Genomic DNA, 25,471 nt, shown 5'->3' with positions numbered 1-25,471 from the left:
GTGATTGTGCCACTGCATTCTAGCCTGGCAACAAATAAAACCCTGACTCCAAAAAAAAAAAAAAAAAGTCACGAAACTCCTGCTACCAAAAAGGAGATTTAGTTTAAGTAAAAAATCATAACCCGACATCTGTTTAGCAGGTTTACTGCTCCAGCAAGCTTTAATGTGGATGGTGGTCTCTCTTGATTATTTTGTTTGATCGTTGTGTGACCAGAGGAGAAATTTCTGGAACACCAGGAGGATGTTAGATCTCACATAACTCTTTACGCCAGACACGGTGACTCGCGCCTGCAGTCTCAGCACTTTGGGAGGCTGAGACAGGAGGATCCCTGGAGCCCAGGATTTCGAGACAAGCCTGGACAACACAGCAAGACCTTGTTTCTGTAAAAAAAAGAGCAAAAAACTAGCTGGGCCTGGTGTCACGTGCCTGTAGTCCGGGCTCCTTGGGAGACTGAGGCAGAAGGATCGCCGGAGCCCAGGAGGTGTCTCAGCCTTCCAAGCACCTGGAATTTACAGGCATGCGCCACCACACCCGGCTCATTTTTCAATCTACCGTAGAGACGAGGTCTCACCAAACTGCCCAGGCTGGTCTCGAACCCCTGAACTCAGGCAATCCTCTCGCCTCGGCCTCCCAAAATGCTGGGGTGATAGGTGTGAGCCACTGCCCCCGGCCAGAAACATACATGCTTGGGGTGAAATACATGCTTGGGGTGAGCCGTGATTGTGGCACTGCATTCCAGCCGGGGCAGCTGAGTAAGACCCCAATTCAAGCAAACAAATTCTGTTGCAGGTTGTAGAAACTCATTTCGACCCCAGGGGAAAGAAAGGGTCCCTGCTCCCCGGGGCACGGTGACAATCCCACTGTTGGGCTCCCACCCAGGCCAGCTCACCGGGCAGGCTCTGGCTCCCCCGTGTGGCCAGAGGGATGCGGCCACCGAGTTTGGCCCTGAACCCACCAGGTTTGAGCAACGTCTACACCCGGGGTGAGGTGGACAGCAGCTCTCTACAGTCCTTTACCGCTGGAACTTCTGTTTAAAGAAGCAATGATTAGCCGGGCTCGGCGGCTCAGCCTGTCATCCCGCGCCTTTGGGAGGCTGAGGTGAGGGGATTGCCTGAGCCCGCGGGTTCAAGACCCGCCTGGGCAGCGAGACCTCATCTCTACAATAAATCAAAAAATCAGCCGGGCGTGGTAGCGCACGCCAGTAGTTCCGGCTACTCAGAAGGCTGAGGCGGAAGGATCGCTGGAGCCCAGCAGGTCGAGGCTGCGGTGGCTGGGAGGGGCCGCTGCACTCCAGTCTGGGCCGACTCAAAAAAATAAATTAATTAAATAAAATAAAAATAAAGAAGCAATGATCTTTTCACCCCCAGCACGTATGTTTTTAGCCGAGGCGGTGGCTCACGCCTGTCATCCCAGCACTTTGGGAGGTGGAGGCGAGAGGATTGCCTGAGCTCAGGGATTCGAGACCAGCCTGGGCAACTTGGCGAGACCTCCTCTCTGTGATAATTCAAAAAAATGAGCCGGGCGTGGTGGCGCGTGCCTGTATTTCCAGCTACTTGGAAGGCTGAGGCGGAAGGATCATCCGAGCCCAGCAGGTGGGGGCTGTGGTGGCCGTGAGCGTGGCACTGCACTCCAGCCTGGGCGACAGAGTGAGACTCTGACTCAAAAACAAAAATTAAGTTGAAGAACATCGTTAGTTTAAAAAATAATAAAGCCGGGTGCCGTGGCTCAAGCCTGTAATCCCAGCACTTTGGGAGGCCGAGGCAAGGAGATTGCCTGACCTCAGAGGTTCGAGACCAGCCTGGGCAGCATGACAAGACCTCATCTCTACAATAAATCAAAAAATGAGCCGGGCATAGTGGTGTGCACCTGTAGTTCCAGGGACTTGGAAGGCTGAGGTGGAAGGATCCCTTAAGCCCAGCAGGTCGAGGCTGTGGTGGCCATGAGCATGCCACTGCACTCCAGCCTGGGTGACAAAGTGAGATGCCAACTGCAAAAAAAAAGTATGTTTGTAAAAGAGGCAGCCGGGCTTGGTGGCTCAGCCTGTAATCCCGCGCCTTTGGGAGGCTGAGGTGAGTGGATTGCCTGAGCCCGCGGGTTCGAGACCCGCCTGGGCAACTTGGCGAGACCTCATCTCTACAATAAATCAAAAATTAGCTGGGCGTGGTAGCGCGCCTGTAGTTCCAGCTACATGGAAGGCTGAGGCGGAGAGATCGCCAGAGCCCAGCAGGTCGAGGCTGCGGTGGCCGGGAGCGGCCACTGCACTCCAGTCTGGGCGACAGAGTGAGACTCCAACTCAAAAAAAAAAAATAACAAATTTTAAAAAATAAAAGAGAGGCAACAGGGCATGGTGGTTCACACCTGTAATCCCAGCACTTTGGGAGGCTGAGGGAGGATTGCTTGAGGCCAGGAGCTCAAGCTCTGCCCAGGCAACATAGCAAGACCTCATCTCTACAAAAAAATTAAAAATTAGCTGGACGTGGTGGCACTCACCTGTAACCCCAGCAACTTGGGAGGTTGAGGCAGGAGGACTGCTTGAGCCCAGGAGCTGAAGACCAGCCTGGACAACATAGCGAGACCTCACCACTGCACTTCAAGCGGGGTGACAGAGTCAGACTCCACCTTAAAAAAGAGAAAAAGAAAAAAAAATAGGCCAGGCACAGCGGCTCATTCCATAATCCCAGCACTTTGGCAAGTCGAAGCAGGAGGATTACTTGAGCCTGGGGGTTCGAGACCAGCCTGGGAACATCGTGAGTCCTCGTCTCGTCTCTACAAAATATTAGAAACCAGCCCCCCTGTGGTGGTGCACGCCTGTAACCCCAGCTACTTGGGAGGCTAAGGCAAAGAGGATCACGAGCCCAGGAATTGGAGGCTACAGTGAGCCATGATCGCACCACTGCACTCCAGCCTGGGTGACAGAGCAAGACTTTGACTCAATCAACCCATCAATCAGTCAGGGGGGCGAAGGGAGTGTTCCTCTCCGCCTTTACCACAAGCACTGCTGAAGGTCCTTGTTTCTTTCTGCGGGTGACTGGTTGGCTTACCCCCATAAAAAACTCTCCTGTGGGTCTCCATCCCTGGGGCACTTACACAGTGAGAAGCCAGGGCCAGCCGCGCGTCCTTGGGCACGTGACCTTCTTGGCAAACTTTTTTTTAATTTTTAATATCAAGATGTGGGGTACAGTTCAGGGTTAGGTATACAAGTGTTGATCATGCAGGTACCCCTGTTGATGAGGTGTGCCCCTCCCTCCCCTAGCAGTTTCCCTCCACTGCCAATCCCACCCCCCCGACAGTTTCCCACAACTGCCAATCCCTTTCTTACAGTATTATCATTGCTCAAGGTCCGCTTATGAGTGAGAACATATGGTACTCTGTTCTCTGTTTGTTTCTGTGATAGATCACTGAGTATGATCGACTCCAAATCCACCCAAGTTGCTGCGAAGTCCATATGTTTGTCCTTCTTTAGGGCTGCATAATATTCCATTGTGTATATGTACCACATTTTCTTTATCCAGTTCAGCTTCCATGGGCAACATGGTTGGTTCTTTTTTTTTTTTTTGCTATTGTGAATAGAGCTGCAACAAACATACGTGCGCAGGTATCTTCTTTGTAGAATAATTTGAGTTCCTCCAGGTATATTCCCAATAGGGGAATTGCTGGGTCAGATGGAAGGTCAATTTCTAGTTCTTTCAGGTACCGCCACACTGTCTTCCAAAAAGGTGGCACTAGTTTGCATTCCCACCAGCCGTGTAGAAGCGTTCCTTTTTCTCCACATCCTTGCCAGCATCTGTTGTTTGTTTTATTGATGTTGGCAAATCTTTATTTATTTATTTATTTATTTATTTTTTGAGTTGGAGTCTCACTCGGTCGCCCAGACTGGAGCTCAGTGGCCACTCCCGGCCACCGCAGCCTCGACCTGCTGGGCTCCGGCGATCCTTCCGCCTCAGCCTTCCAAGTAGCTGGAACTACAGGCGCGCGCTACCACACCCCGCTGATTTTTTGATTTATTGTAGAGATGAGGTCTCGCCAAGTTGCCCAGGCAGGACTCGAACCCGCGGGCTGAGGCAATCCACTCACCTCGACCTCCCAAAGCGCTAGGATTACAGGCTGAGCCACCAAGCCCGGCTATGTTGGCAAATCTCAGCAGAGAATGATGTCTTCCGTCCTGGCCTCCCCAACCCCAGCTGAAGTATTCACATCCCGGGGGAATGAATGCGCCTCCCAATCTCTAAGCCTCAGGGACTCTGCGGCCAGGTCCCATGGGCCTCCCTGAGGGCTCTTCCTCGGGGCTGTTCGGGAACTCGGCGTCAAGGCTGACGAAGGGGCGTGGGGACGAAGGGGATGAGAGAAAAAATAATTTTCGACAGACTTGTTTGAAGCAAAACCCAACCCCGATGTCCTGCTGATTTTTCTCTGCCTCTGTCGTGTGGTTTGCCAAGACGGCATTGCTTTAGGTCAGACCAGAAGCCATCAGTGAGTCCCAAAAATCAGTGCAGGAATCACAACCAGCACGTTCTTATAAAAAATAAAAAGGAGAACCAAGCCTGGGCATGGTGCATCACAGCTGTAATCCCAGCACTTTAGGAGGCTGAGGTGGGAGGATTGCTTGGGACCAGGAGTTTGAGACCAGCCTGGGCAACATAGCGAGACCTTGTCTCTACAACAAAATTTAAAAAGCGGCCAGGCGTGGTGGTGTGCACCTGTAATCCCAGCTACTCAGGAGGCTGAGGCAGGAGAATCGTCTGAGCCCAGGAGTCCAAGGTTTCAGTGAGCTGTGATCACGTCACTGCACTCCAGACAGAGCAAGACCCTTTCTCTGAATAATTAAAAATGTTTAAAGCTTATTTTAAAATTTAAAAATAGAATGCAGCCGGGCTCGGTGGCTCAGCCTGTAATCCCGTGCCTTTGGGAGGCTGAGGTGAGTGGATTGCCTGAGCCCGCGGGTTTGAGGCCCGTCTGGGCAGCGAGACCTCATCTCTACAATAAATCAAAAAATCAGCTGGGTGTGGTGGCGCATGCCTGTAATTCCGGCTACTCGGAAGGCTGAGGCGGAAGGATCGCCGGAGCCCAGCAGGTCGAGGCTGCGGTGGCTGGGAGCGGCCACTGCACTCCAGTCTGGGTGACAGAGTGAGACTCCAACTCAAAAAAATAAAATAAAATAAAATAAAAATAAAAATAGAACGCAAAGCTTTAAAAACTAAAAAAAATAGAATGCAAAATATGTTGAAGTACGCTTATCACTCATTAAGTTATCATGTCCTAAAACTTCTATTCTGTATATTCCATATTATAAAGTAAAATGTTTGTTTTTCTTTATTTTGGGCCATGTCATAACACTTGGAAAGTCACTGGTCTCGATAATGAAACAGGTTATTTGGTTCCTTATCACCCGACTGTTAAGAATACAGATATGGCTGTGTGTGGTGGCTCATGCCTATAATCCCAGCATTTTGGGAGGTGGAGATGGGAGGATGGCTTGAGCTCAGGAGTTCCAGGCCAGCCTGGGCAACATAAGTGAGACCTCGTCTCTACAAAAAATCAAAAAAGTAGCCAGGCATGGTAGCGCCCTCCTATAGTCCCAGCTACTCAGGAGGCTGAGACAGAAGGATTGCCTGAGTCCAGGAGGTTGAGGCTGTCTTGAGCCGTGATCGAACCACTGCACTCCAGCCTGAGTGACAGAATGAGACTCTAACTCCAAAAAAGAAATGTATAAAGAGTTCAGGCCAGGCCGATGAAGCGGTTCATGCCTCTATTCCCAGCACTTTGGGAGGTTGAGGCAGCATAATCACTTAAACCCAGGAGTTCAAGACCAGCCTGGACAACATAGTGAGACCGCATCTTTTTAAAAAAGATTATATACTATGGTCTGGTCTTTTGCAATTTAAGATTTGCTTTATTATAGAAGAAAATGAGCCAGGCGCAGTGGCTCACGCCTGTAATCCCAGCACTTAAGGAGGCAGAGGTGAGAGGATTGCCTGAGCCCAGGGATTTGGGACCTGCTGGGACAACTTGGCAAGACCTCATCTCTACAATAAAAGAAAAAAAAAAAAATAGCCGGGCATGGTGGCATGCACTTGTAGTTCCAGCTACTTGGAGGGCTGAGGAGGAAGAATCACCTGAGCCCGGCGGGTCAAGGCTGTGGTGGCTGTGAGCATGCCACTGCAATCCAGCCTGGGCGACAGTGAGACTCCGGCTCAAAATAAATAAATAAATAAAGACCAGGTATGGTGGCTCACGCCTATAATCCCAGCACTTTGGGACGCCAAGATGAGAGGGTTGCCTGAGCCCACAGGTTCCAAACCAGCCTGGACAAGTTGGCAAGATCTCATCTCTACAATAAATCAAGTCAAATTAGCTGGACGTGATGGCACATGCCTGTAGTTCCAGCTACTTGGAAGGCTGAGGCAGAAGGATCACCTGAGCCCAGCAGGTCAAGGTTGCAGTGGGCGACAGAGTAAGACTCCAACCCCGCCCCCCAAAAACGAAAACTCCCTGTTTGAGATTGTAAATCCTTCTTTCTAATTACAAACGTCCTATCAATAAATGCCACATGGGCGCTTAAAAGAATCCTGGGATAGAGGGAACAAACATTGCTTCGTGTATCTTTTTTTTTTAACTCACCATTATCACGAGGCTGAAGATATTTGTACTCTGACTCAGCTGTTAAATGTATATGGATGAGGGGGTTACAAGTAAATTTCATTCTCATGTGTTTTCCTAAGTTTATATAATAAACACAGTTTGTCTTTTAAAATGAGGGAGAAAATAAGGACAGTGTTCATTATTGGCCTTGAATCAACTGAGTTTCTTCTTAACCCGCCCTTTTGAATCTCAGTAGGAACATGCCCAGGAATAGTCAGCAAATTTTGTCATAAAAGAACAGCATATATTTTTTTGAGTCAGGGTCTCACTCTGTTATGGTCCAAATAACACTCCGCTACTCCCCTTGATACTGATAAAGGGGCAGAGAACTGGTAGAGTTTACTTCTGAGTTGGAATCCAGAGAGCAGAGCCAGACTTGAGGTCTTTCTAAAATGGTTCTGCCCTCCCTCCAGGTTTTTACAGTTCACTTTTGAAAGTTGTTAGTACCTATACATGAGCCACGTGACCAGCAAAGTGTATAGAACTTGAGTTTCAGCTGCATTTATTAATAATGACACTTTTTGGTCCAGACTTCCTGGTGCCCAGTATCTGAGGTATCTCATGGCTTTTCTCAGTAGGGCCCAGCAGAAGCGTTAATCAGGCTTGCCATCGAGTAAAGGGAGTTTATAAGACCGGAGACATCATGCATTCCACAAAACTTACGGTTACATTGATACAAATGTTGTACAAATCACAAGACTTAAGATGACATTGATACTATATTATTCAAACCTATGACTACTAAGAAAAGGGAATAGGCCAGGCTCGGTGGCTCAGCCTGTAATCCCAGCACTTTGGCAGGCCAAGGCGAGTAGACTGCCTGAGCCCGCGGGTTCGAGATCTACCTGGGCAACTTGGTGAGACCTTGTCTCTACAATGAATCAAAAATTAGCCAGGTGATGTGGTAGTGTACACCTGTAGTTCCGCTACTTGGAAGGCTGGGATTACAGAAGGATCGCTGGAGCCCAGCAGGTCGAGGCTGCGGTGGCCGGGAGCGGCCACTGCACTCCAGTCTGGGTGACAGAGTGAGACTCCAATTCACAAAAAAAAAAAAAAAAAGAAAAAGGAATAAATGGGGATTTACATCTTTCAGTTTATTGGGCATGGTCTGCAGGGAAGTCAAGGATCCCTTGAAGCTACTTACTAGGAGTGCACAGGAGATAAGGGAAGCAAGCACACCTTTTATTAGCCCTCCAGAATGCACAGGAGCGCTCAAACCCTTGCCATGCCCTTCTCTAGGGGCTGGGCAATATAGACAGACATTAGCAGATCTCTGCTGCCCAGGCTGGAGTGAAGTGACATGATCACGGCTCACCACAGCCTCCACCTGCTGGGCTCAGGCGATCCTTCCGCCTCTGCCTCCTGAATGGCTAGGATGACATGGGCGTGCCACACACCTGGCTAATTTCTTAAAATTTTTTGTAGAGATGAGTTCTCACTAAACAGCATGTCTATGACAGGATTTTTCATCTCAGATCATCAATGAATCATTTGATTAATCCTCAGCCCTCAGGACAAAGTAATGCTATTGATTGGGTGTCAGCCCACTGTTTTCCATTGAAGAGACTGTCACAGGAAGAGCACTCCCCAAGGGCCCAAGCATCGAGCCTAGCACTGGGTGACAGTTTGTCAAACGTGGCCTGCTGGGTGAGAAAAGGCCTGACATCAAGGAATGGAATTTCCAAGGTCATGAGTGAATGATGGTAGCCAGACAGCAGGAAATTCTGACCATGTGCATACCCTCAAGCATGCAGAAAAATACATTAATTTAAAACATGTAAGCTTAGTGGGAAACTGGCAGGAAAGAATAAAAGGCGATCTGTATTTTACAAGTATCCAGGAAAGGGAAATCGTTGAATCCATTACTGCATTTAATCCAATTAGCAAGTCTGACGTACGCCCTGTGCAATTCTAGGAATGTGGCCGCTTCCAAGTTAAGGTAGTAGGGCAGAGAACTGAGACTGTTTGTTTTTGCAGGTAAAACGGGGTCATTATGGAGTTCAAAGGACAGAGCTCTTGCCTGGTGACCGAGACAACCTGGCCATTCAGACCCGGGGTGGCCCAGAAAAGCACGAAGTCACTGGCTGGGTGCTGGTGAGTACCAAGAGTCGGCCAGTTTCCTTTGCAGAGTTAACCACTAGCGGACCTGGCAAGGGTGCCCAGGGTACCGCCGACCTGCAGGGTCTTGCTTTCCACATCCTTGAAACGGGCCTGCCATGGGCTTGCTTCTCCTTTTAGAGGGAACTAATGGAGCTGAGGTTTGCCGTATGTCTTGGAAACAACCAGTGAATGACTGAAAACTAATTTTTTTTTTCCTAGTTCAAAGCAAAATCCAGCCAGGTGTGGTAGCTCATGCCTGTAATCCCAGCACTTTGGGAGGCTAAGGAGGGAGGATGGCTTGAGCCCAAGAGTTTGAGACCAGCCTGGGCAACATAGCGAGACCTTGTCTCTACAAATGACCAATTAAAAAAAAAAGCCAAATCCTCATAGGAACTAAATGATCCAAGCATGAATTATTTTAATTGATTATTCAGTAGTTACCTTACTTTGCTTGGCCTTTGATATTCATGGACAGTACTTAGATCATGTACTCTGTCAAGTTTTCCCTCAAACTGACATGTGCACCTGTCCAGTTTTTCACCTATGCAATCTGATCAGAAGTTGTCCGTGACATTTCCTCAGATGCAGCCTCTCAGCAGCCCAAACACGGTGAAGACCTAAGTCTCCTGGCATGGGGCTTACACCACTTCTAGCAGTACCTCTGCTACAAATCCTTGGTCATCCTAGGCAACGTAGGCAATAATAACCTCATTGAAGTCACTGAAAAAAGAGGAGCCGAGCTCAGTGGCTCAGCCTGTAATCCCAGCGCTTTGGGAGGCCGAGGTGAGTGGATTGCCTGAGCCCACGGGTTTAAGACCTGCCTGGGTAACTTGGCGAGACCTCATCTCTACAATAAATCAAAAATTAGCCGGGCATGGTAGCACGCGCCTGTACTTCCGGCTACTTGAAAGGCTGAGGTGGAAGGATCACCAGAGTCCAGCAAGTCAAGGCTACCGTGGCCGGGAGCGGCCACTGCACTCCAGTTTGGGTGACAGAATGAAATTCCAACTCAAAAAAAAAAAAAAAAAAAAAAGAAAAAGGAGGAGACTCCACAGTAAAACAAGATTCCTTCTCTTCCCCAGGTGTCTCCTCTAAGCAAAGAAGATGCTGGAGAATACGAGTGTCACGCGTCCAACTCCCAAGGACAGGCTTCCGCTTCAGCAAAAATTACAGTGGTTGATGCCTTGCATGAAATACCTGTGAAGAAAGGTATGTCATGTCTCTCACAGCCGCTGAAAAATGACAGCTGCTTAATAAAGAATAACCAAGTATGAAAGTATTCGGCACAGCTATTAATGAAGTTCTGTGGTTGGGAATCCATAAGGGCACAAAGTAAGCCATTAAAATGCAGAGCATAAGCTGGACTCAATGGCTCAGCCTGTAATCCCATATTTTGGGAGGCTGAGATGAGAGGATTGCCTATGCCCGTGGGTTCAAGACCCGCCTGGGCAACTTGGATCTCATCTCTATAATAAATCAAAAAAAGCCCATGGTAGCACACGCCTGTAGTTCCAGCTTCTTGGAAGGCTGAGGCGGAAGGATCGCGGGAGCCCAGCAGGTCAAGGCTGCAGTGGCTGGGAGGCCACTGCACTCCAGTCTGGGTGACAGAGTGAGACTCCAACTCAAAAAAAAAAAAAAAAAAAATGGAGTTAGTATTTGGACAACTGGTTGAATGTCATGATTATGACTTATGCTTTTACTTTCTCTTACACCAAAGAGTCAAAACTCAAACTTGCCTGGAATGGCTTCTATTTCCCATAACTTTCTATCTATCTACATGGCATTTCTCCTTTGTGTTGTGACTATTGTATGACATTCCCATTTAAAAGAAAACAACTGAGCTGGGCTCGGTGGCTCAGCCTGTAATCCCGCGCTTTGGAAGGCTGAGATGAGTGGATTGCCTGAACTCGCGGGTTCGAGACCCGCCTGGGCAACTTGGCGAGACCTCATCTTTACAACAAAATAAAAAAAATTTTAAAAAATCAGCTGGGCATGGTAGTGCGTGCCTGTAATTCCAGCTACTCGGAAGAATGAGGCGGAAGGATCGCCGGAGCCCAGCAGGTCGAGGCTGCAGTGGCTGGGAACAGGCACTGCACTCCAGTCTGGGTGACAGAGACTCCAACTCAAAAAAAAAAGAAAAGAAAACAATTGTAGGCAATTCTAGCCTTCCACTTTTAGCTTTTAGAAGAAAAAGCCAGAGAGGATATTGGCAAATGCCCAGTTCTATTCCACCTCCACTTCACTGCTGAAAGCTTCCTGACACGCCTCTCCTGACAGCATCATAGCAATGCTACTTTACATTTATCTATTTCGATTAGACAGATGTCTGAATTGGCTTTCCCTCAGCCAAAAATTAAAAAAAAAACTTACGGTCAGCATCTGTCAAGCCATTCCACTGTGCAGATTACTCAGCTGTGGTGTGCAGGGAAGTATCAAGTGAAGACGTGTCTGGCCAGCGTCTCTTAGCCAAGATGTGTCTTGCCAGGCAATAGGACAAACTGAGCAGCAGCTAACAATGGCGTCAAGGGATGAACCTCAGCTCTGCCACTCATTATTCCCCAACTTTTTGAGTGCTGGGCCACCAAGGGAAAGTCCTCAGCCTCTCTGGATCCCACCATGGTAGCTTGTGAAATGTGCTCTTCTGGTTCCATAAGGTTCAACAACTTTGATGCATCAACTGATACAGCAAAATTGCCTTCCATAGCTAAAATCATAAAACTCAAAACTCCATAGAGCACTCCAATGTAAGTACCATCTAGACAATTATTCATAGATGCTTTATCCCCACATCTTAATGTCTTCATTTGGAAACAACTAGCTGACAATCAGTCACCCATGCCCCTACATGAAACTAATTTTTATCTTTTTCCTTTTTTAAACAGGTGAAGGTGCTGAGCTATAAACTTGCAGAATATATCAGTCTGCAAAGCTAAAAGTAGTCATGGATAACTACAACCCCTGTTCTTGCCTAATAACAAGTTTCTTTTAATCCAGTCCACTAACACTTTAGTTATATTCACTGGTTTTATACAAAATAAAGATAACACATCAAGACTACAAAAATTTATTGTCTATTTACAGAAGAAAAGCATGCATGTCACTAAACAAAACAAATAAAATGCTTTTTATCGCAACACATTACATAGTTGTCATTCTTTCAAAAGTCAAATCATAGAAACAAGACACAAAGATAGGTATTTACAAGTATCTTGTTGAGATCTTTTAAAACAGCTAAACACTCATCATTCGAGGTGCAATACTCATGGACATAAGTTCCTGAAACAACAGTTTGCATGCATAGGGCATTCGCACCAAAGAAATCTGAAAAGAGAAAACATACAGGAATTAGCAGAACTCATTGAAACAGCCCGCTCCTCCCCTAGGGAAAGGCCAAAACCCAGTACTACACATGGTGAGTGAGTGAGTGGTGCCAAGAACACGCACTCCGCTGCTGTGGCTGGCGGAGGCTCTTTTCCATCAGGCTTTGGAAGTTCAACCTTTCTGCCAGATATAATTGATACTCACCCTCTTCAATTAAAAAGTTTTTTAAAAAATGGATTATTTAAAATTCCTTGTACGAGTTCTTATTATTTCCAAGAGATGCATAGCTTGGAGAAATTACCACACTAAAACTTAACTGGTTTTTAGAAAAACCAAATTGTTTCTTTCTTGTTTAGCACTAGGAATCTTACAGAGGTGTGCTGTCAACACTGTCAAAATGCCAATCTGTTCCACCACACTAAATCTGCCTGGTAATTTGACCAGCATGCTTTTTTCTAAGCAAACAGTAACTATCACTAAGTCTCTACACACCTGGGTTTTATTGCGGCAGCCCCTGCATTCGTATGTATGGGTCCTGGTGTTAGCAATCGCCATTATTCCACAAAGATTGCACACATGAACCTGATACGGATCTGATGCCTCAAACAACCTTTCCCTTAAAAACTGGGCTGCCCCATGGGCAATCTGACAGTCTCGCTCCATTTCTCCAAAACGCAGGCCACCATCACTGTTAAGGGAAGAACAACAGATTATTATCTTGTACTTACTTTTTATTATAAACCCCACTTTGTATGACAGCAAAGGGCAAAGGTCAAGAACGCTGTTAGTAAAGAATGAGAACTGGCTCTAACTTTTATACCTTAGCACTCTAACTGGTGGGAAGGGCAGACGTCTGCCATCTGATGTGCAACAGAAGGTCCCCAAGTGGGGTAGATACATTAGATTCTCAAGAGGCTGGGTGCGATGACTCATGTTTGTAATCTCAACACTTTGGGAGGCCAACATAGGAGGACTGCTGAAGGCCAGAAGTCTGAGACAAGCCTGGGCAACATATCAAGACCTAGTCGCTACAAAAAATGGTTTTTTGTTTGTTTGTCTGTTTGTTTTGAGTTGGAGTCTCACTCTGTCGCCCAGACTGGAGTGCAGTGGTCGCTCTCGGCCACCACAGCCTCGACCTGCTGGGCTCCGGCGATCCTTCCGCCTCAGCCTTCCAAGTAGACGGAATTATAGGCATGCGCTACACCATGCCCGGCTGATTTTTTTATTTATTTTAGAGATGAGGTCTCGCTGCCCAGGCGGGTCTCGAACCCGCAGGCGCAGGCAATCCACTCACCTCAGCCTCCCAAAGGCGCGGGATTACAGGCTGAGCCACCGAGCCCAGCTACAAAAAATGTTTTAAATAGCATGCCTGTAGTCCCAACTACTCAGAAAGCTAGGCGGGAGGATCACTTGAGCCCAGTAGTTTGAGGCTGCAGTGAGCCATGACTGTGCCACGGCACTCTAGCCTGGGTAACAGAGCAAGGCCCTGTCTCAATCAATCAATCAATAAAATACTGCAGTGGAATGAATGCAGAAGTAGATAGAAGAACCTAACTACCGGCTGGGTGCGGTGGCTCAAGCCTATAATCTCAGCACCTTGGGAGGCCGAGGCAAGGACTGCCTGAGTTTGCAGGTTCAAGATCGGCCTGGGCAACATGGTGAGAACTCGTCTCTACAATAAATCAAAAAATTAGCTGGGCATGGCAGTACGTGCCTGTAGTTCTGGCTACTTGGAGGGCTGAGGCTGAAGGATCTCCTGAGCCCAGCAGGTTGAGGCTGCAGTGGTCGGGAGCATGCCACTGCACTCCAGCCTGGGCAACAGAGTGAGACTCCAACTCAAAAAAAAAAAAAACAAAACCAAAACCAAAACAAACAAAAACAAGAACCTAGCTATTTTCTAGTAAGCAAGGTCATTAAAGAGATTATCATTAAATTTATTTGGAAAATATATTTATTTTTCATTAAACATGTGCATGCTATCAAGTAATGAGTTTATTAGTGTTTTTTAAAGTAAGTTAATATTTGAAGTCTTTCTCGGTTTTAATTTCTAATATAATAAATATATCAATAGATACAACTCACATAAACAAAAGGGGATTCTGTTAGTAAAGAATGAGAACTGTTGGGATTCTGCAGTCAAAAGACCTGAAAATCACTGTTCTAAAGATGTATACTGAAATATTTACAGAAGAAATTATTTGATGTCTGGGCTTTGCTTAAAAATAAAGGCTAATAAAGAAGGACAAACATATGGACTTTGCAGCAACTTGGATGGATTCAGAGTCGATCATACTCAATGATCTATCACAGAAACAAAGAATTCAGTACCTATGTTCTGACTCATAAGCAGAACTTGAACAATTCTAATACTGTAAGAAAGGGACTGGCAGTAGTGGGAAACTGTCGGGGGGGGTAGGATTGGCAGTGGAGGAAAACTGCTAGGGGAGGGAGGGACATACGTCATCAACAAGGATATCTGCATAATCAGCACTTGTATACCTAACCCTGAACTGTACCCCACATCTTTATAATTAAAAAAAAAGAAAAACCTGCAACGAAACTGAAAAAAAAATAAAGGCTAGCAGGAAGGGGGAGATGAATGCAACAGGAAGGACCATGAGTGGATCACTGTTGAAATCGGGTGACAGATACATAGGCGTCCATTATGCCACTCTCTCTATTTGCGTTATGTGTCTGACCTTTTTCCTACTAAAAGGTTAACGAATAATAACCATGATGACGCAGCTCTTACCGAGATCTGCCCTCCATGGGCTGTCTATTAAGGATCTGAATAGGTCCTCTAGCACGAGAATGAATCTTATCATCCACCATGTGCTTCAAACGCTGGTAATAAGTGGGACCAATAAAAATTTGTGATGTGATTTTTCGACCAGTGAACCCGTTGTAGAGGACCTGAAACAAACAGACTTTGAAACACAGATCTAAAGATACTACACATTCAAAGACATGTGCATATACTGTACAATTCCATTTATATAAAATCAAAACAGCTCATCTATAATTTCAGCAGTCGGAGAGTGGTTAGCATGGGTGGGGTGGGAAAGTGGCTAGAAGGGAGCTTCTGGGCATAAAAGGGTTCTGGTAATTTTCTTTTCTAGATCTTGGTGCTCGTTCTACAGGTGTGTTCAATCTCACGAAAATCCATCAAGTTGAACCTTTATAATATATGAATATATTTGAAGTGTTAGACTTCAAAAAAAGGTTTTATTTTTAAGACTGGAACTACACACATACCCAAAAAATGTGACAAGTTAATGCAGAGCACATATACCTCATTTCCTCTGAGATGATAGCCATAATCAGATAAAAGATTAGAAATCTTCTGCACATTAACAGCATCATTAAATGGAGTGGCATCACCAATTTCACCCTTGTTAGCTGACACCTTCAAAAAAAAAGTAATCTTTAAAATGCTGCTTCACTCGGTCTTCCCCTAGAAGTCATATTTCAATAAACACGCAATCAATTAAACAAACTCCTTCCATGAAAAGGGAAGATTTGAACTTAAATTATATGTTATACAAAGGAGTGGCTCATTTTATCTTACACAAAATATTTATAACAAATGAATTTATCTAATAAAGAAAAACTAAATTATAAGTCATCAAATAGAAATCTATTCATATAATCAGGTGCAAAATCAGGGAGACTCTCAAATACTTCTGATGACTCAAGGAAAATGACATTTTAATGCCCTAAAACTAAGCAATCTACCAGGAGTACCAAAAAAATGTATACACACTTTAAGCAATGTTATCTATGTATTACTTTTAGAAGTCAAATGGAGCCAGGCTCGGTGGCTCAGCCTGTAATCCCGCGCCTTTGGGAAGCTGAGGTGAGTGGATTGCCTGAGCCCGCGGGTTCGAGACCCGCCTGGGCAGCGAGACCTCATCTCTACAATAAATCAAAAAAAAATCAGCAGGGTGTGGTAGTGCGTGCCTGTAATTCCGGCTACTTGGAAGGCTGAGGCTGAAGGATCACCAGAGCCCAGCAGGTCGAGGCTGCGGTGGCCAGGAGCGGTCACTGCACTCCAGTCTGGGCAACAGAGTGAGACTCCAACTCAAAAAAAAAAAACAAAAGTCAGTGCCGGGCTCGGTGGCTCAGCCTGTAATCCTGCGCCTTTGGGAGGCTGAGGTGAGTGGATTGCCTGAGCCCATGGATTCGAGACCTGCCTGGGCAGGCAAGACCTCATCTCTACAATAAAATCAAAAAATTAGCCAGGCGTGGTAGCGCGCGCCTGTAATTTCGGTTACTCGGAAGACTGAGGCGGAAGGATCGCCAGAGCCCAGCAGGTCGAGGCTGTGGTGGCTGGGAGCAGCCACTGCACTCCAGTTTGGGGGACAGAGTGAGACTCCCACTCAAAAAAAAAAAAAAAAAAAAAAAAAAAGAAGTCAAATGGAATTACGGTAGCAATGTGTAGTGTGATGTTTCGCTTAAAAAATCATGTTAATCAAATGAATGCTAGCGTCGCCATGTGACAGGAAGGACAAGGAAAATGGCAGAAGCACAGTGTCATTCGAGGAGCGCAAGACCATTTTGAAGTGGTATTTGAAATTTGAGAATATTATGGAAGTATGACAATGGAGGCATGAGTGTGCAACAGAACCTCCAACACGCCTAACAACTGCAAGCATATGTGTTAAGTTTGAGACGCGTGGTACCATATGTGATATGCACAAGGAAAGATCCGGGAGGCCTCACACGGCAACAAGTTCCGCAGTAGTTCACAGTAATCAGAAATGTCTGGACGCTGATGGTAATACTTTGAGCACCTCTCTTGTAATTGCAGAAGTCAAACATGACTTGTACTCATCTTTTATTATCAGTATATATTGGGTCTTAAATTTTTAATACAGTTTTTCCTTTCTGAAAACGTGTATACATGTTTTTGACACCCTCTGTTTAGGCTACAGTCATTTTATCTTAACAAAATACTTAAAAATGAAAAACCTCCACTAGAAAATGCATGCAGAGTTGATAATATAGCTATAAAATTGTTTAAGCTCACACTGAACTAACCACCAATGAATTAATTAATCAACCATGGAAAAGAACCAGTCAAAACGATAACCACATATGTATGTAGAAGCTGGATGCTTACAAAAATTCCGACTTGGCAAATCACTAAAAAAAAAAAAAAAAAGGTGGGGGGGCAGATTCACAATTAATTTGAAAGGAGGAAAAGCTTAAGCATCATAAATATCATACCAGCATTTTACAACACCCTGGCTCAAATATGAGAGAAATTAATAGTCTTAGACAAACATCAGTTTGGAACCTGTATTTCTGAAGAAAATCTCTTACCTTCCCTTGAAGACATTCAATCAAGTGACCGATAGTCATACGAGAGGGGATGGCATGAGGATTTATGATGATATCAGGGGTGATACCTTCACAGGTGAAAGGCATGTCCTATAAAGAAAATTTTAAAAAGAGACTTAAAGATACTTAAATCTTTTACTCTTAAGCTATGAAACCCCTTCTCAATTGAATTTTTGTATGCCCTAAGTTCTGTTCAATGTGGTATATTCATATATTTATTCAACACTAAAATAAATCAAGCCTTTACCATCTTTGACCTCTTAGGTTAAAGCAAATTTTGATTTGATAGAACATTTATTTATTTATTTTTATTTTTACAATTTTTTTTTTCTGAGTCGGAGCCTCACTCTGTCGCCCAGACTGGAGTGCAGTGGCACGCTCCCGGCCACCACAGCCTCGACTTGCTGGGCTCCAGCGATCCTTCCCGTCTCAGCCTTCCAAGCAGCCGGAACTATAGGTGCACACTACCACGCCCAGCTAATGTTTGATTTATTGTAGAGACAAGGTCTCACCAAGTTGCCCAGCGGGCTCAGGCAATCCACTCGCCTCAGCCTCTCTAAGTGCTGGGATTACAGGCTGAACCACCGAGCCCAGTCACTGATAAAACATTTAACAAAACTGGGTTGGGATGAGGGAGAGGATACCTACCTCTTGTCTATACTGAATACCGCAAGTACCCTTTTGACCATGTCGACTAGCGAATTTGTCTCCAATCTGTGGAATCCTAACAGAGCGCACCTGAATTCATATAAAAATAGGTTAGTTAAGTGAATTTGGTTAACTTTCTAAAACTAGCTATACAGACAACGCTATACTCACCCTTATTTTACAAAATTTATATCCTTCCTGGTTGAGCGTGACCATGACCTGATCCACAATGCCCGTCTCGCTGGTTCTGAGGAAAGTGCTACAGTCTCTCTTGGTATAGCGTCTGTTAGTGCTCTCCAGTTCATCTTCATTTTCAGGCAACGTGACTGTTTTGCCTATAATAACGTCATCTCCTGATACACGAACCCCTGGTGCTATCAAGCCATCATCATCCAGCTTGTCATAAATGGCATGTCGCATACCTATGAGGAAACAGACGCTGCATTTTCCGAAACAATACTACATAATCCCTGACAGAGATTAAAAACCACATGAACAGATCCACTCCAAGTCAGAGAAAAGTTCACAGGACTCTCTAGCACCATGAATCATGTTTACTAATATTCTAATGCCCTCATTCCAAATATTATAAATGATTTCGAATTCTGCGATACCATAGTCTATAAAGAAAAAAATCAACAAAGAAAAAGAGATGTTCTCCTATTAGACATTTGCTAAGTGACTAAATGCACTTAGTGACTTTTTGCCATCTTCTCATCTCTACATTACATGAAAATGAGGACCTATATATGCCCTCTGCACACATTCTCCACAAAAGTTGTGAATTTCATCTTGTGCAATCTTAACTGGACATCAATTCACTACCCTCCAATCGAAACAGAGTAACAGAAAGATGTTCCGGGCTTTAAAAAAAGATGCCTAAGGAAACAAAGCACAGTTTGCTGCATGCAAGGCTACTGGGAGTCCAAGCTGTACTAGATGCTCCCTTTCCCTGGGACAGCCTGCTCTTGACACTGTACAGGTAGTTTGTGAATATCTACGAAAATAAATAACAAGTAGAAAATGTGAGAGTTTGTGTTTTCTAGAAGAAATAACAACTGCTAGGTATCCTCTCGTTATTACCGTTATCATTATTATTTTAAGAGATGGAGTCTTGCTATGTTGCCCAGGCTGAATTCAAACTCGTGGGTTCAAGCGATCTCTGCACCACAGCCTCCCAAGTAGCTGGAATTATGAGCATGTGCCTCTGTGCCCAGAATGCCTCTAATTATCCTTTAGATGTTTACAAACTGGCCAGGTGTGGTGGCTCACATCTATAATCCCAGCACTTTGGGAGGCCAAAGCAAAAGGACTGCTTGAGACCAGCCTAGGCAACATAGAGAGACTTGTCTCTACAAAAAAAAAAATCAGCCAGGGTATGGTGGCACATGCCTATAATCCCAGCTACTTGGGAGGCTGAGGTGAAAGGATCACCTGAACCCAGGAGGTTGAGGCTGTAGTGAGCTGTAACTATGTCACTGCACTCCAGCCTAGGCAACAGAGTGAGACCCTGACTAGATAGATAAATAGACAGACAGACAGATAGAGATAGATAAAACATGTGCAAATTATTGTGGCTGAACACATACTATGATAATGCCACAATTTGAGGTGGGAAGGGGACTTCCTATGCAAATGTATAAACAGAAGCTCAGATATGAACACAGCACAAATAAGGATGGGGCTGTGAAGTATGTCCCTTGAGATTCTATGTCCTCTCTGTTTTCCTGAATTTCCTCCTCATGCAAGACCTACAAGGAAGAAAGGACTATGGCAAGGCCACTCCTTGGTGCAAAGACTTCTGGTAGATACACATACTTCCTTAAATGTGACATGAACGTCATAATGTGACAAGAAGGACATACTCCCAATACAAAACAAAAAGAGTGGGAGGACACAACCCAGCAAAATTACTAAGGAAAGCCACAATGAGTTAATTTTTGATTCCATAATTTAAATGTCAGTGTCACTTACCCTGGCATGTTTCACGTGTAGGCTTCTCAAAAACTTCTTCTTGATCAAATCCTTTTTTAGACTCCTGCTCTTTGTATGAGCGATAGAACACAGACCTATAAACACACAATTCTAAAGGTAACTTCTATTTTATTTTAATAAAAGGTCTTAGAATTTACCAACAAATTTACATTTAATTGATATTCAGGAGACAATTTAAATGAATATTTCCAGTGAGAAGGCTCTACATGAAGCCATATGTCTACCCTCTGGTCCTAGTGTTATCCTTTACAAAGAAAAAGAAAAATCTATCATCTCCTCTAAATTCCCAGTTTTTAAATCAATCTTCAAATGCCATGGATTTGAGATCAATCTGTAAATCAAACAATCAAATTGACGCATAATAGAAAAAAAGTGGAAAAAAAAACCACACCATAATTTTAACAGTAGTTATTTATGGGTTCCAAGATCATGAGTTTATTTTTACTTCTTCTTTAGATGTTTCGATATTATTGAATTGCAAATGTGTATTTGCTTACAAAAATAAAAGGCTTAAAATATTACAGGTTCACGTCTGGAATTCCACCACTTTGGGGGGCTGAGGTGAGAGGAATGCCTGAGCCCACGAGTTCAAGACCAGCCTGGGCAACTTGGCGAGACCTCGTCTCTACAATAAATTTTAAAAGAAAAAAAAATTCGCCGGCATGGCGGTGTGTGTCTCTAGTTCCAGCTACTTGGAAGGCTAAGGCGGAAGGATCGCCGAGTCCAGTGGGCCAAGGCTGCAGTGGCCATGAGCATGCCAATGCACTCCAGCCTGGGCTACAGAGTGAGACTCCTACTAAAAATCATCATCATCATCATCATCAAATGGCTGGGCGCAGTGGTTCATGCCTATAATCCCAGCACCTTGGGAGGCTGAGGTGAGAGGATTGCCTGAGCCCACAGGTTCAAGACCAGCCTGGGCAACTTGGCAAGACCTCATCTCATCTCTACAATAGATCGAAAAATTAGCTGGGCGTGGTGGTATGTGCCTGTAGTTCCAGCTACTAGGAAGGCTGAGGTGGAAGGATCACCTGAGCCCAGCAAGTCGACACTGTGGTGGCCATGAGCATGCCACTGCACTCCAGCCTGGGCAACAGAGTGAGACTCCAACTCAAAACAATAATAATCAAAATAAAAAATATTAGCATCTGAACATCCTGAGAGAGACAAGTAGTAGCGTCTTCAGTTGTTTGTGACCCTCAACTAGGACTTCTAATTTCTAGAGTAGAACAGAGTTAAATCTACTTTTAAATTAATATTTCCACTATATCTGTGAAAAAAATTTTTTGGAAAAATGTTATAAAAAGCTGACCTGAAAAAGCCTCGGTCTACAGCTGAACGATTCATGATAACAGAGTCTTCCTGATTATAGCCAGTGTAGGAAGCAATGGCCACAATTGAGTTGATACCTGCAGTGAATTTAAGTGCATACATTAAAACATCATCTGGGAAACAAAGAAAACCTACCCTTTCTTTAAATCAATTTTATTCAATCATATCTGCCATAAATGCTTGTGTTTTTTATCATGGTAACTGCCAGAGTCTACGCCTCCTAGAATAGCAATCTGTGCTAGCAGAGGCAACTATTCCAATGGCTACATGTTTCATACAAGCAACTTCATTCCCAATGTATCCCTTCTTATAACCAGTGATTGTGTGTGTGTGTGTGTGTGTGTGTGTGTGTGTGTGTGTGTGTGTGTTCGTCACCTCATATTTACAGAGCGCCCCAACCATGTCTTGTGACCCTTACAGCAACCCTTCTCTAGTAACAAGATAAGCATGATTATTCTCATGAATCAGAAGACACTAATTTATTTACCCATAATCCCAAAGTCAATAAGCAATGAGTTCAAGACCCTGTTCCATATATTGATTCCTGGTTTTAGATTTAAAAGTGAGACTGCCCTGTTCCTCTCTCGCTACACCACCAAAAAAATGGTACCAATTATGTCACCACAATAAAACTCTTTTTAAAATTATTTTTATTTATTTATTGCAGCGATGAGGTCTCGCCAAGCTGCCCAAGCTGGTCTGGAACCCACAGGCCCAAGCAATCCTCTCACCTCGGCCTCCCAAAGTGCTGGGATTATAGGCGTGAGCCACCACGCCCGGTCTCACAATAAGATTCTAATTTGCTGCTGCCAAAACTAGTTTTGATGAGACCATTAAAAAAAGTATTCAAGAAGAAAAAAACCGAGGACATACTATAAAACAGTAAATTGCTGAATGTAGGTAGGGTTTTAATGAACATGATTCACATATTTGTAAATCACCAGATTTTCCAATAATTAAAATACTCAACCTAAGTATATCTCAAAAAGCATCTCACCCATCATTCTTTTTCATTTCTTTGGCTCCTCACCATGTCACACTTACCAGAATTGCAAAAGTCTTTATATTATCTCCCAGATAATTCTAATCTACCCCATTCACTACTGTCAGAATGACATTCCTAAAACAAATTTCTAGTTGTATTACTTCCCTGCTCAAAAAGATTGGATGGGCCGGGCACAGTAGCTCAGCCTGTAATCCCATCACTTTGGGAGGGTGAGGCAAAAGGATTGCCTGAGCCCGGGGGTTCAAGACCAGCCTGGGCAACTCGGTGAGACCTCATCTCTACAATAAATCACAAAAACTAGCCAGGTGTGGTAGCGTGCGTCTGTAGTTTCAGCTACTTGGAAGGCTGAGGCAGAAGGATTGCCTGAGCCCAGCAGGTTGAGGCTGCAGTGGCCGTTGAGTATGCCACTGCACTCCAGCCTGGGAGACAGAGTGAGACTCCAACTCAAGGGGGAAAAAAAGGTTGGATGGGTCTTCATTCTCAAAATAAAATCTAACCTATTCAGGTTCTCTCCACATAGAGACCAGGCTTCACCCATGTACTTCCACTCTAGCCACACTAAACTGGCATGACTCCCAAGTGTTTCCCTATCTCCTGCCATCACGCATCTTAGACCCTTACTCAGACCATCTCTGAAATTCAAACACTACTTTACTAACTTCATTCCAGTATAAAATGCCCTGCCTCCATGAAGCTGGTACTAGACTTCCAACAGGAATGAATTACTTCTGCTGGTCTTGCTTCTAAAGGACTCTGCACCTCCACCAGAACACTTTCCATGTACCAGCCTTCTTACTATGCTCATGTTTCCTACCACATTGTAAGTTCCATGAGATGAGGCACTGCGTCATATGCATTTTGAATCCTCCTAAGCACCCAGAAACTTCCTTAAGCATGGCAGGATCTCTAAAAATGTAGAACAAAACTGAACACACCTGCTGGCAGCTCTCTAAATCGTAGGTACTCCATAGATCGTGTAGTCACGAGTGGCTTTTGAGGATAATAGAGCACGTGGGCCAACGTGTCCATACGAACATGGAAGTTGGTGATATAAACTCCCATAGCCTGCTTACCCATAGCAGACTGGTATGTGTTTCTAGGAGACTAGAGGGAGAAATGAAAAGAAGAGTCAACGAAAACTTAGTATCGCTAAAGAAAAACACTCTGACAATCAAGGAGAAGCTTGATTGGTAAAGTTTCTGATTTTTTTATAAAAGATAGTGATAACCATTCAGAATAAACAATTATGGCTCTTAATAATGAAACATGACGATGAGAGTGTCAAATGCTGATTCTGTAGGAATTCATAGCCTGTTTATTAAAAGGCTTTTTTCCCTTAGGAAGAGATTACAGAATAAGAACTAATTTGTATTACTTTCCCCAACTCCTCACAAACCAGAAGATAAAAAGCGATACCAACCTGGTTATGATCAGGAAAGGGAATGATAGATGCACAGACACCAAGGATCATTGACGGATGAATCTCACAGTGTGTATAAGTAGAACAATAAGCTACTTCTTTCTCCTGTAAATCATCTGGAGTCATTGCAAGCATCACTGTTTCTTCTTCTAGGGTATCAATATATTCCACTACCCCACTGGCCACAAGATCCTGCCAACTAAAAAAGAATTCAATGTCCTATTACCTGAAATATTTTAACTAACAAGTCCTCCTACTTTAAAAAAAGGTATTCCTGTGTTTATATACTGATATATAAAGAGTTCCAACATAGTTATGTGATTGTTAACAGTGAAAAAGTTACTGAATACTATTAAGTATGGTCCTATAACTATTTTTGTTTTGTTTTAAAGGAACTGTACTTACAGGGATCAAAAAGTGAGTTAACAAACATGCAAAATAAAGTCTGGTAGAGGGTATACCCAACTGTTAAACAGTATTTACTTGTAAAGGATAGCACATAAATCGAAGGGCTTTAAATTTTTTGAATTATATGTACTGTTGAATTTGAATAAGATTATGTACATTCAAATATTACTAAGACTAAATTTTTAAAGCAGGTTCTTTTTATTAAATTCCTTACATATTATGTTATATATAGCATATTTAAGTTATATAAGTTATTTATTATTATTAGATTTTAACATATTACAAAGATTTTTAAGCTTAATAAAATCCTACAAATTCCTTACTTAATGGTAAAAATTAAGAAAAACAAATGTGACTGCTAATGGTACAGCATTTCTTTTTATGGCAATGAAAATTTCTGGAAAATTTGACTTCTGAACTCTCCAAGACTTCCTTTTTCCTCTTCCGGGAACACTGTGTAAAGGCACTCAGAATGATCCAGCGTTTGACATACAGTCATAGGCTTTTAACAAAACAGCCTCTTAACAAAATTAGGCTGTCCCGAACCCCTGGTAACAGATTGTTTACCTATATACCAAGAAGACTGGGAAAGCACCAAAGCCTGCGTGTGGTGTGTGCCCAGGCAGACTTCTAGGGGTTTGTGCTGTGAGATCTAAAGTTCTTATGAGGTTGTCCAAAACCAAAAACATGTCAGCAGAGTCTATGGTGGTTTCATGTGTGCAAAATGTGTTCATGACAGGATCAAGAGTGCTTTTCTTATCGAGGAGCAGAAAATCGTCATGAAGTGTTGGTAGACAAGCATAGAGTCAGAAAGCAAAATAAAGAAATGAAGCTTTTCTATAATAAAAATTAAAACATTAAAAAAGGGGGGAAAAAAACTCTGAAATTAGATAGTAGTGATGGTTATATAACCTTGTGAACATAATAAAAACCACTAAATTGTATACTTTTTGCTGGTCTTGAACCAGTGGGCTCAGGCAATCCTCTTGCCTCTGCCTCCCAAAGTGCTGGGATTATAGGCGTGAGCCACCACGCTTAGCTAAATTGTATACTTTTTAAAAATGTTTATTTTGTTATGTAAGTTCTATCTCTGGTTTTGTTGTTTTTTTTTAGTTGGAGTCTCACTCTTGTCGCCCAGACTGGAGTGCAGTGGCTGCTCCCGGCCACCGCAGCCTCGACCTGCTGGGCTCCGGTGATCCTTCCACCTCAGCCTTCCAAGTAGCCGGAATTACAGGCATGCGCTACCACGCCCGGCTGA

The 25,471-nt window shown here is 44.1% G+C and overlaps 2 protein-coding genes across 3 annotated transcripts in view; one reads left to right on the top strand and one right to left on the bottom strand.

Moving 5' to 3' along the window:
• The window catches only part of IGFBP7 (insulin like growth factor binding protein 7), a 70,536-nt gene extending 58,658 nt beyond the window's left edge, over positions 1–11,878 (top strand). Inside the window, exons 4-6 of the mRNA XM_021706750.1 lie at positions 8,618–8,734; positions 9,823–9,949; positions 11,623–11,878. Coding sequence (XP_021562425.1) covers positions 8,618–8,734; positions 9,823–9,949; positions 11,623–11,642 — 264 coding nt within the window. The 3' untranslated portion in view covers positions 11,643–11,878. The remainder of the gene's footprint in view (positions 1–8,617; positions 8,735–9,822; positions 9,950–11,622) is intronic.
• POLR2B (RNA polymerase II subunit B) overlaps positions 11,789–25,471 on the bottom strand; it is a 48,495-nt gene continuing 34,812 nt past the window's right edge. For both annotated transcript variants that reach the window (XM_008073625.2, XM_021706747.1), the window contains 11 exons: positions 23,806–24,004; positions 23,321–23,489; positions 21,360–21,456; positions 20,027–20,121; positions 18,224–18,474; positions 18,053–18,142; positions 17,387–17,494; positions 15,354–15,467; positions 14,814–14,974; positions 12,554–12,749; positions 11,789–12,061 (listed from right to left, as the gene is read on the bottom strand). In XM_008073625.2, coding sequence (XP_008071816.1) covers positions 11,972–12,061; positions 12,554–12,749; positions 14,814–14,974; positions 15,354–15,467; positions 17,387–17,494; positions 18,053–18,142; positions 18,224–18,474; positions 20,027–20,121; positions 21,360–21,456; positions 23,321–23,489; positions 23,806–24,004 — 1,570 coding nt within the window. In that variant the 3' untranslated portion in view covers positions 11,789–11,971. The remainder of the gene's footprint in view (positions 12,062–12,553; positions 12,750–14,813; positions 14,975–15,353; positions 15,468–17,386; positions 17,495–18,052; positions 18,143–18,223; positions 18,475–20,026; positions 20,122–21,359; positions 21,457–23,320; positions 23,490–23,805; positions 24,005–25,471) is intronic.

This window comes from Carlito syrichta, unplaced genomic scaffold (assembly GCF_000164805.1).
Source record: "Carlito syrichta isolate Samal-C Ts95f unplaced genomic scaffold, Tarsius_syrichta-2.0.1 Scaffold315967, whole genome shotgun sequence".
In the NCBI taxonomy this organism is placed as follows: domain Eukaryota; kingdom Metazoa; phylum Chordata; class Mammalia; order Primates; family Tarsiidae; genus Carlito; species Carlito syrichta.
This window is presented reverse-complemented; position numbering and strand designations above follow the sequence as displayed.